Here is a 12,646-nt window from a genome sequence, read left to right as displayed (position 1 = left end):
TTCAAAATTAAAAAAAAACCAGCCTGATTTCTGCAAAAAATGATTAACCCCAAAATTATGGGAGACAGCAAGCAACCACAATCACTGAACTACAGGAACCTGAATTGAAACACACATAACACATTATGTGGTAGGGTCAAACATGTTTGTGAGTGCTCAACCTCTCTTAACATAGGACAAGCTTAGCATATAAACAATAATGGTTCTTTGCAATCTGGATGTTTAATTTGCTGTGTGTCTTGTGTTAACATATCTCCACTTAAAAATAAAGAAACAATGACTGTCTGAATCTGTAAATAAACATTTCTTTCTATCATTTAAATTATATATTAAAATGTATTTATATTTTAGGGGTCATCTGATGAATCAGATAGTTCCGGTGATGAGGAACCTGATCCAGCAGCAAAGAGACGTGAACCAAACAAATTTGACAATCTTTGTGATGGAGTTCTCAATGCTATGGCTTTGGTTCACACAGCAATGACGGAGGTAGGTGGACAAATTGTGTTATGTAGTTCTCACTTTTATAACTACATGTATGATTTGCACAGCTATGTAAGAATCACAATTCAATGCTACAGGAAAGCATAAAGGTGCTTAGGAAACTAAACACATTTTACATTTATTTTACATTTATTTACATTAAACATTCGTTAAAGACAAGGAGAAAAATGATGTGCAGTGTTAACATAAACATGATAACATGGTAATTCCTGCTTAACTTTTGCAAGAACTTATATTTTTTCCATAGCCCTAGATTATTTTAATATCTTTTTGAAACATATGTATATTTGTAGTTACTGGAAATGAAGGATGAAATGATCAAGCATGCCTTGCCTCCAACAGTTCTTGTGAAGCTGGCCACAATAACAGGAAAAGTTTTTAGAAGGTATTTACTTTAACATAAATAGTGGATATGATCTTTCTGCAATAAAATCTAAATTATAATAAATTGTTTTCAAATCCACTTTTAAAAATTAATACAATTATACTAATGATCAATGAATTTAAACTTAATGAATAAATATGTTTAAACTAAAATCTAAATATTTTTTTATTAATGTGACATATAAAAGTAAAAAGGTACCCAACAATTTTACAAATATTTTTGAGTAGTGTGCAAACCTTTGATTAAAAAAAAAGAGAAAATTCAAATTTAATATATTGAATAAAATCCAATAATTTGTTGTAAAGAAAAATTAAGAAAGTAAATTGATAATATGTTTCATGAATCTATTTACAATACATGTAGTTATCATATTCATTATAAATATTTGAAATGATTTTTTTTTATCCTTTAAGTGTCAGTGATGCTAACATGCCAGTTAATGAACTTGTAAGACTGGTAAGGGTGTACTCTACTCCGTGGGAAGAAAAAAGTGCTGCTCTGAAGAAACTACATGAGGACTATGAGAGTAACCAGAGACAATTAAACATAGCAATTAAGAGATTAAAGTTGGTTGAAACACAGGTATGTTTTTCATTGAGTTTTAGATTTTTAATGGACACAAAAAAAAAATGAAAATGAAATTTTATACAATAAAAGAATAAGTTGGGTAGTTGATTATAGTGCAGCTCCAATACATTTATTCAATTATAGGCAACGAAAGGTAGCTATATAGATATGTATCATATGAAGGTGAAATCTCAACTCAATTTGAGATTAAACAAATAACACATTGATAGATAATTTCAAATTATCTCCCCTTATCTTACTTACATGCAGCTATATAGGAAAAGTAGCTGCTATTGAAATCACTATTATAATAGTTTTAAATTCAATTTTGAGGTATAGCTTTTGGAAGTTATTGTTATGAGACATTTTGAATAAATATAATTATTGTTTTTCTTTATTTAGTCAAAGCAAATTGCAAGAGAGAAGAAAATAATGAACTGGGAGAAATTATTTTCTAAAATAATGAGCAACAAAGGCCATGGAAGAAGATGGAAGTTTCTGATAGAATCTATAAAACAGAAAGCTAAATTAGGGTAAGATTATTCATATGTTTTTTTAAGTTGGCGAGTAAGTTATGTGTGCAGTTTCTGTCCTATTATGTGGAAATATTTTATCATAAGTTAATATTAGCAAGGGTTTTGACTAGTTCAATAATCAACATTGACCTGCTATCTTTTACAGGAGTGATGGTCCTTTGAAATATATATAGAAAATTGCATTGTTGGTGATATCAGGCATACATTTCATAATATGAAAAAGTTTGAAAGAACTTACAAATATATATTGGAATTATTACCTTTAAACAGATAAGGTATGTGCTAAAGAATGGAACATTTGAAATACAATTGAGACTTGAAATGGAGAATATGTCAAAGAGACAACAACCCCAACTATAGAGCAGAAAACAGCCAACGGCTACCAATGGGTCTTGAAAACAGTGAGAAAATCCCACACCCAGATGGGTCTTCAGCTGGCCCCTAAATAATAATGGATCAGTGTTCTCCCCAGGCCGTTTTAGCGTCGCGGTACCGCGACGCTATAATTTTTCACCGTGATGCTAAAATAATTCCCGCGACGCTATAATTATTTTGAAGATGCTATTTTACTTGTCCTCAATTTTGAACTTTCATCTATTATCGATTATGATCATAAAAATTATATCACCTTTAATTGTAATCCCTTTAAGTCGGACACTAAAGGCAATTAAGAGATTAAATAGCCAGGTGTTAATTGCCCTCAGACTGTTTGGATGCGAATATCCCAAGCTGACACTTGTGACATGACTAATACCACGTGTATGCAATCACCAATTTCGACATGGAAAAATGCAATCACAAAACAATTCGAAATCTACGTTTTGTATTACGAAATTTCAAAGATTGAAACGATTTTTTTTTAAAAAGGTCGTTTATTTGTGCAACTCTCCAAAAAATATTTTCTTTCTCTTCCGGTAATACGAGAGCGAGAATTTAGGTTTTGAGCTAAAATAAGTTTTATACTTCTTTAAAAAGTAATCATAATTGGCTTAAGTTTATGTTTAATCCATTTAATGCATTAAAAGCGTCTTATTCATTCTCAATCTCTTGTCAAACAATGTTTATTCACGGACTCATTTTCGTAATTTTTTCTACGGCCGCCATTGCACATTTTTGTGTTAACTACGGATCGGAACCGGACCAGATATGACAAAAATCCGCATCTTCACGATAATGACAGCAGATGGACAGTAGACAGAAAAAATATATCAATAGAGAAAACTACGCATTAACAGACTATTTGTTAGATAACTTTGTTAAAAATACATATCATTTTGATGTAAAGATAAGAAACAACTGGGACTAATTCATTGAGTGCCATGAAACAATGAATTTCATAAACATGATAAAAAAAAGTTGTTAAATTGATTTTTTTTTTTGCTACTTTTGCTGCTTTATCTTTACTTAATATAATATAAAAATAGTTAATTTTGTGTACTAGATATTTAGTTTTGTATATATACAGGTTGCACTATAATGAACCATTCATTCATTTGACTTATTGTAAGGTAACTGAAACCACATATTTATTTTTATTTGGCACAAGAGGAAAACAATAATTCTGTAACTATAAATGAATAAAGAAAACATAAACTGAACACAACTGTTTTTGTGGTTGTAATATAATTGTATTCTCAGTTATGAATTGAACAATATAAACTAAAACATAAAAAGGAAATAGAGCATTAACGCGACGCAACAAATGACATTAAAAAAAAATAGTTATTTTTTTTTACGCAAAATGTGATGCTATCCAAAATTTCTGGGGAGAACACTGTGGATGTCATACTTAACTCCAAAACATATAAATGAACTAAAATTAAAAGACATGCAAGACTTAAAAAAGGCCAGAGGCTCCGGACTTGGTACAGACGCAAACACTTTTCCTTGATAAATTTTATTACAATTATAGATTAGAGCATGTTCAAGAGTACACAAGAGCATTAGAGGAAAGTTCTGATGAAGAAGAAGAGGAAGAGGACGACGAAATGCCATTATCCCTCAAGCCTCAAGATGAAGCAGATGATAGTGATAAATTATCGGTACTACATTTTTATTTTTTATTCAAAATTTTTTGAAATTTAATTAATTAAATACTTGTAGTGATCAATGAAATACTGTCCAAATCAGGCATATATTTTAAGGGGGAGGGGGAGGATACAAGCCATTCAAGTTAAATGATGAGAAAATGCATGGAAACTAACTAATATTGGGTTCACTAATGCTATATTGTTCACATGAGTGACTGCATTAAATAACTTGCCTAGCTTGGAATCAATAGAATAAATGTATAAAAAAATCATCTCTTAGACAAAAAATTAAGATATTTGATTGCAAATAAGGTGACCGTCTTATTTTCTGCCTTTGTAACTAGCTGAAACTTGGGCAATTACACAAGCTTAATTTTATTTAACTGAATTTGTTTCATGTAATGCATGCAAAGCAGAACTAATATATATACATAAAATGGGCATAGGATCTGCTGTAACTTGGATCAGATGAAACTCTTGCATATTTTCAGAAAATTAAAAAACTTTCTTAGTTATTTAACAATTGATGTCTGATATAGTCTTAATAATTTTTGCTATTTCTATAGGGAAGAAATGTAAGTAAATTTCAAATTGGTGATATTGACTCAAATCTGTTAAAATCTTATTTTAATTTATCTTTACTTTAAAATATTCATTTAAAGGATATAATCTTTTATTAAGATTAGTTATTCTCTGCAACATGACTTTAGCAGCTAGATTCTTAAAATGTTGAATTGATTAAGTTGTGATTTCTATCAACCATCTTGTTTGAGCTCTGCAAAAGTTATCAGTTTATTTTATTTTATCTGTTCTGTGACATGGGTTTTCTTATCATTATACGCTTATTAGTTTTATGAACCTTCTATTTTCTTTTCTTTTGTTTCTTTTACTTTTTTTACTTTAGTCATATCTTATTATTAGAATAGATTTTTAAAAGTGGTATATTTTAATAGCATTCAGATAATTTTCTTTGTAAAATAGTAATTAAAATTTTTAAACTTTCTGATTTCCCATTCGATTTTATATTATTTGAATTTGAAAATAAAAATATTTCAAAACTAAAGAAGGCATAAACATATTTATGTTATAAAAATATGAAATTAAATAATTGTGTTGCTTCATTTTGATACACTATGGGTAAAAATGCAATAATCTATGTTGTTTGTAAAAGTCTTGAAACAAATATTCTGGAACAATGTCTGCACCCTTATGTGTATTGAATCAAATTGACTAATTTCATATCATTAAAAAAATGAAGACGACTAGATGGGAGGTAAATGAACCATTAGCAATTTAAGGAAGGTCGCTACTTAATTTCAAAATAAAACACTTTTCATAACACTCGTATATATTCATAGAGAATTAATAAAGGAACCAAAAGAGCCAAAAAAAAAATTGTTTTCAAGATATTAGCCATTGAAATTTTGGCGGGAAAATGTTTTCTCTTGACTTTTCATTGCTTTATCATTGACAAGTTTAAGATCTCAAAAACTATTAAAGAATAACAAAGATTTTATAAGACTATTACAGATGGCTTATAATTATACATGTAAAAGATTTATGAATAGAAAATTGGGGGTCAATGGGCAAAAATGTTTAAGGCGTTCAAATTGATAAATCAGAGATCTCCGAAAATCTGACAAAAATCTCAAAAGCAAGAGAGACAATTACATGACTGAGAGAAAAAAATAGACAAACCTAAACCCAAAAATCCACAAAACATTACAAAGAAACAATAATACCTGATGAATACACAGATGATAGCGAATATGTTCTTATGTCTTAAATACAGTCCAGTCCCCTTTAACTGGTTTGTACTTAATGAACAACACTATAGATGCCATATGTGGAGCAGGATCTGCTTACCCTTCCAGAGAAGCTGATATCACCCCCAGGTTTTGGTGGGTTGGTGTTGCTCAGTCATTCGTTTTCTATGTTGTGGTTTGTGTAATATTGTTTGTCTGTTGGTCTTTTTCTTTTTATCCATGGAGTTGTAAGTTTTTGTTGACTTATGAGTTTGAATGACCCTGTGATATCTTTCATGTGTAATGTATTTCTGTTTATTTTAGGATTTAGAAGAAGAGGGTGAGGATGTTAGCAGTGACAAAGGAAGTGTAGATAGTGATCAGAAACTAGGACTAGAGGAATACGAGAGTGATGCAGAAAGGGAGCAATCTCCTAAGGTTTGTTCAAAATGGCTGACAAAAAAACACATGCTGTGGTTAACATGTTTATGTAATAATCCTCACAGGGTATATTAAAAATCAAAATTTTGGAAGGCTTAAAAAAAGAGAGATCATTAAACCAAAGAACACTGTGAAACATTTATGATAAATCACCGGTCAACCACTAAATTAAATATTTAATGTATGAAAAGTTTCCTACAGACTTTTCAGCAGATTTCTGCATAAAAAAGAAATTAAAAATCCATCAACATGGGTAATGTAAGTTTACCTTTATAATCCATGAAAATAAATGAATCTGCAGTACATTATTTGGCAGACATGAAACCAAAAAGAGGCTTGTGGAAATTCTGCAAAACTGTCTATGCTCAACGTTGTTGTAGAGAATAAAAAACTTTTCAAATAGAAGTTATGAAAATATGTTTAAAAACAAAAGAATGATAGAGATGTAGAGCTGAAATGGATCTTATTTAAATGCTGTCAATGAACGATTAAAGTAATTTGTCTCTGAATGTATCTTTTCTTGCCTATTAACATAAATTTATGTGTGCAAGAATTTTCAATTTGCAGTTATACTAAATATATAGGTATACATTGAAAGAATTGTAGGTAACTGCAACCCAATTTAAGATTAAATGTTCAAGTAACCTATGGGCAGAAGAGCTATAAAAACAAAATGTGGTATGATTGGAGACAACTCTCCTCATGATATCAAAATGTCACAGAAATATACAACTATTGGTGGTCAACATTCAGCCTTCAAAAATGAGCAAAGTCCATACCAAATAGTCAGCTATAAAAGGCCCTGAAATGACTATTTTAAAACAATTCAAACTAGAAAAACCAAAGGTCTAATTTATGTATATAATGATAAACGAAAACCCCAAAATATGTAACTCAGCAACGATAACCACTGAATTACAGGCTTCTGACTTATGACAGGCACATACAAAATGTAATGAGCACATACAAAATGTTAAACATGTTTTCTGTAAGTTTTTATAACTTTATTAACTAAATCTTTATAATCAAATCAGAAAGAAGGTAAGATGTCTGATTTTTTTTTTATCTTTGTAGAAAGTAAGATTTGCAGAAGAACAGGAAGAAAAGCCACCTGAGCCACCCAAACCAGAAATGAAAGAAGTGGCTGTGTGGACACATGAACCAGAATATGATCATTATTTATATGTCAGGGTACACACACCAAAATCTATCAAACAGGAAGAACTGAAATGCATGATCACATTCCAAAATAAAATACTTAAAACTGGTAGGCTGGATGTTGTGGAAGAGGTGAGAATTTATATTGAGTTCATAAATTTGATTTTTAATATGGTTGCCAATGAGACAACTCTCCACAAGAGACCAAATGACACAGAAATTAACAGCTATAGGTCACCGTACTGCCTTCAACAATGAGCCCATACCTCATAGTCAGTTATAAAAGGCCCTGAAATCACAAATGTGAAACAATTGAAAAGAGAAAACTAACAGCCTAATTAATGTACATAAAAATGAACAAAAAACAAATATGTAACACAGCAACAAACGACAACCACTGACTATCAGGCTCCTGACTTGGGACAGGCACATACATATAGAATTTGGTGGGGTTAAACATGATAGCAGGATCCAAAAATGGTATATCATTATTTTCAATTAAACTTTAAACTTAAAATTGCAGAAATGATTGAATTTTGTTTGTATTTTAGGTGAAGCCAGAAACCCCAAAAGAAGAGGAAGTGAAACCTAAGAAAGGTTTGATTGGGTCTAGAGCTAAACCTGCTGAAGGTGTGTGCTGCTAACATCAGGAGTTTTAGAAAGTTTATCATTATCAAAACTTTTTATTCCCGATCCTTCTTTATACACAAGTTTATTATTATCAAAAATTGTAATTCCCAATCCTTCTATATACCCAAGTTTATTATTATCAAAATTTATTATCCCAATCCTACTATATATTTAAAATTCAAAAATATAGATTTTACTATTGTTTTTTTTCTAAATAGTTTGTTGCCTCCTTTAAATTTCAATATTTAAAAAATACATTGCATATGTACAATCTTAGTTTTATATATCATTTCAAATATATCAACTTATCCCAACTTCAAACAATACCCAACACAAATCCTATAGTTATGTAGTTAACCTACACTTTATGTTTAAGATAAATATATTCCGTCTTTCCTCTGCTCTGGGAAGTTGTTTTTTAACAAAGATTAATTAATTTCTTTTCAACCATATCCTGTTTATTAATTTGAATCAAGAAAAATTTCAGATTAAACCTTCTATGACACCTATGCTTAAGGTAATACTTATAGTTTGAGATATAATAGGTTAGCTATACCTATGCTTACATTATGCTGTACTTAATAAGTTATTACACCTTACAAGATTTTTAGCTTTTATACCATATAGGGAAACTCATGGATATCAAATTGTGACACTATAGATTTTGAAAATATTAAAAACTCACTTTTGACATATGTTGTGCTTATGCGGCAGCAAAGGGGCATCAACTGCTACCCTTGTCTGTCTATCTATACATATATTCAAAAATAAGTTTTCCTTCTCTAAACTTAAGTATGCCAAATGAACATGAAACTTATACACAATGCTTATTTCCATTTAACAAGTTTGAATTTAGGTTGCATAACTTTAACTGTTCTTGAGTTATGATCCTTTATAATATTATATGAAAGCAGGGGCATCTATTGTCCCATGGACACTTTCTCCACTTATTTGTCTATTGTCAACCAATCTTAATGATAAATGCATTAAAAAATTACTGAATTAATACTAGGTATTATGTTTAAATTAAATGCTCTTGTAAACAGCATAATGTAAACTGGTATATATTAAATATAATTATTAATGCTGACAGGCATATATAGTGTATGATTATGAAGCAAAAGTGTGGAGTTTTATTCAATTTTTATAAGCTATCAGATTTGTCACTTTATATAGTAATGCTATGCAATTGAAGATTTTGTTTCTCATGCAGGCCTTTTAACATACTTGGTTTTGGATAGAAGAGCTTATTTATAAGTGCAAATGTGTTTTTTTTTTATTTATTTATCTTGAAATACCTTACTAATAAACAATGTTTTCATACATAGTTAATTGATTTCAAGGGGTCTAGTTATAATTTTCTGATTGTTTACAGAGTCTTTGAAATTTGTTTCTTTTCTTGTTTATCATTAAAACAGAAAGAAATATGAAGATTAAAGTAAAATATATTGATGTCTCCTCTTTTTTAAAGCAAGACTGAGTGGATGAGAAGCAAAAACTTAAATATGTTGTGTAGCCTGAATAGTATATAATTTTGAGAGTCCATATTTTTTAACCCTACATAATTTGTAATATTTACATATTTAGCTTGCATGTGTGTAGATTATTGAAATCTACTTGCTTTATAACATTTTATTATAATAGCAACTTGAGAAAAATTTGAATACAACAGTTTGCCGTTATATTTTGCTTTATACACATGTTTAAAAAATGAATTTTATAGCAAATTTTACTTTCACATTTATATAATTTTTTTGTATAATTATTTCCCTTCACATGCAGTTTCACTACATTTTACTCAAATTTAGTATTAAGTTATGATTTATATTAATTTCAAACTTAAAAAAGAGATATTGTGTAAAGGAATGTTGAAAAGATTGAAAGATTAGTTTCAAAGAAATTGGGATCACATTTTTCAAAGAAGCTGAGTAAAAAACAGAATCAACAACAGACATATGTCCATAAAATATTTATATCTGAATCGCCCAGAGTTTAAAGTAATTGTAAAAAGATTTAACAGAAACAGAAAGTGTTTATAATATTGTAGTCGTGGGCAAGTTTTTTTTTTATCTCTAACATTTGATGTTCAATTTTTAATACAGATTATAAACTTTATCTGATATTAAATCTATTCATGAGAAAAAAAACATTTGTTTAAATCAGTATTTCTCCAATTCTTACGTCTAGAATTAACCATATAAGTTTTTTTTGAAGTAATGTAGCGTCCTTTAGAGTCAAATGACTATCTTTACTGTAAAACATGTTCAACTACCAAAGTTTTAAATAATAGATATTTTATATTAAGATTGTCTGATCATTATAAAGTGATGTTATTATCAGTATATTGTATTGTTTTGTTTTAGACAAAAAGGCAGTATTGGAGAAGAAAATGCAGGAGATGAGAGGAGATGTGCCATCGTAAGTTTATAGAGGGCTTGTTACCACTTGTACATGGTTGACTGTGAAATTGTATTGTTTAGACACTTTCATTATAGAAGAGTAATAAATGATAATCAGTTGAATTTTTCCATTATTATTAAAAAATGAAGAACATAAAAAGCATTTTTTGCTATTTGTTGTGCTGATTACATATTAAGTGTTGCCATAGTATACTTAATTTCATCAGTTGAAATGACTGTTGTATTGGTAGAACTTATTAACTAATAATAATATAATTGTTTAATAAATATTCTTTTATTTTTTTTGACTATTTAGGATTCATGAAGATGTAGTATTTGATTTACCTGGTGACCGTCTGCCAACTCCTAATAAAGAGGAACCAGACCAAAATGTCAAGGTCTCTATTCACTCAGGTCAAATGGAGGAAATGATTGCCATGGCAACCATTAATCTGGAGGACATACAAGTTCTGGTAATTTTGAATATCTTTTAGAAAAAAAGGAGGACATAAATTGTGTAAATAGTTTCAGTTTAAAAGGACTAGAAATAAATGATTTGTTTGAAAAAGATTGGTGGTATGATGCACATTTAGGTTGAACATAATTTTTTAAATAGCATGATAAAACTGAATAATTCACTTTTGTTGAACTTGCACAATTTATATAAACTTTTACAGCTGCCACATTTTGATGTTATGCACAGTAATATTTTTCTTGCATTTTGATAAATCATTGGATACTTTTTTTTTATGTAAAATTGAGAATGGAATACAGCCACAATCAAAAGTTTTCAGACGTCAGGGGTTGAAGTCATAAAACTTTGCTCAGTGCTCTGGAGTACAAAAATCATGCTCGAAACATGAAATCCAACATTTTGTTTGGTTGATTTTTGAGTATGAGTACATGACTCGAAAGTTTTTTTATGAATTCAAGGCCAGAATGCAAAAGAACAAAACTTAATTTGGCATGGGTGGTGAATTATTTTATTGTCATTTAATTGGGTTGTCATGACATTTTCTGTATACTGTGTGTTTGTATTAATTTAAACAATTGTTTTGCTACAGCGTGGGGTAAGTAGATTGCAGAATGGCTACAGTATTGAATGACTTAGTGGATTGATGCATGTTTGTTTGTAAAAACAATGTTTGAAGTGTCATTTCTTTTCTGTAGTATATGTATGTCTTGTATCTTAAAACTTAAATACATATGTAAAGTCTTAAATACATATGTAAAGTCTTAAATACATATGTAAAGTCTTAAATACATATGTAAAGTCTTAAATACATATGTAAAGTCTTAAATACATATGTAAAGTCGTAGATACATATGTAAAGTCTTAAATACATATATAAAGTCTTAAATACATATGTAAAGTCTTAAATACATATGTAAAGTCTTAAATACATATGTAAAGTCGTAAATACATATGTAAAGTCTTAAATACAAAGTCAAGTCTAAAGTACATATTAGGGACCTTGGTGGTCGTGTGGTCGTAGACGTTGCACTACTGTATAACTAGCCTGTTAACACTTGAGTTGTGAGTTGGAATCCTACACATGGCAGGTGTGCAGGACTCCAATCTTGCATCAAATGGGATTAAAATTTCCAACCAAGGTTGGGTGGTTCTCTCTGGACACTCAGGCTTCCTCCACCAATAAAATGCTTTAAACCAAATTCCACAAAATAGCAAAATAGTGCTGTAAGTGGCATTAGACACCAATTGATCGATCAATCAATTATATACATATTTAAAACCTGAAGAACATGTGTTCTCTCTAAACACACAAGTCCAGTATTATCAAGATTTTGATGAGATTTTGATGAGATGGTAATTCTTTTTATAGAAAGTTCAGTGGTTTTCTCTGGGCACTTCCTCCATCAATAAAATAATGACCGCAAGGAAATAGCCCCAAAGTGGCATTAAAACACTAAAAATCAATCAATCAATCTTTTTATAGTACAGCTAAGGACAGCTTTTATGTCTGTTAGCAGTTATTGATCCTGGAATTTCTTTATATGAGCCTTGAAAAGGGTTTATAATGCAATAAAGTCAACATTTTTTTTTAGCACAATTTCTTACCATAATCTCATATAATGATTTCATTTAGTTACTTTTTTGATGATCCTTAACTTGCAGTATAGTAAATTCCATACCAAGGAAATGACTTTCAGTTTATACAAGATTGAAAGAAAAGTCTAGGACTCACCTTTAGGATTGCCTCTTTTATTGATCCAAAAGTAGTGTTGAAAT

General features: G+C 29.6%; 1 protein-coding gene across 2 annotated transcripts in view; it reads left to right on the top strand.

The window, feature by feature from the left end:
- LOC143049946 (uncharacterized) overlaps window positions 1-12,646 on the top strand; it is a 28,455-nt gene that overhangs the window by 3,124 nt on the left and 12,685 nt on the right. The window contains exons 3-12 of one of the 2 annotated variants that reach the window (XM_076223722.1): window positions 352-489; window positions 798-889; window positions 1,303-1,471; window positions 1,859-1,989; window positions 3,905-4,034; window positions 6,092-6,205; window positions 7,283-7,498; window positions 7,918-7,963; window positions 10,360-10,414; window positions 10,712-10,868. In XM_076223722.1, the coding sequence (XP_076079837.1) occupies window positions 352-489; window positions 798-889; window positions 1,303-1,471; window positions 1,859-1,989; window positions 3,905-4,034; window positions 6,092-6,205; window positions 7,283-7,498; window positions 7,918-7,963; window positions 10,360-10,414; window positions 10,712-10,868 (1,248 nt within the window). Of the gene's footprint in view, window positions 1-351; window positions 490-797; window positions 890-1,302; window positions 1,472-1,858; window positions 1,990-3,904; window positions 4,035-6,091; window positions 6,206-7,282; window positions 7,499-7,917; window positions 7,997-10,359; window positions 10,415-10,711; window positions 10,869-12,646 lie in introns of both variants that reach the window. The other variant, XM_076223721.1, reaches the window with a different exon arrangement.

This window comes from Mytilus galloprovincialis, chromosome 10 (genome assembly GCF_965363235.1).
Source record: "Mytilus galloprovincialis chromosome 10, xbMytGall1.hap1.1, whole genome shotgun sequence".
Lineage (NCBI taxonomy): Eukaryota > Metazoa > Mollusca > Bivalvia > Mytilida > Mytilidae > Mytilus > Mytilus galloprovincialis.
This window is presented reverse-complemented; position numbering and strand designations above follow the sequence as displayed.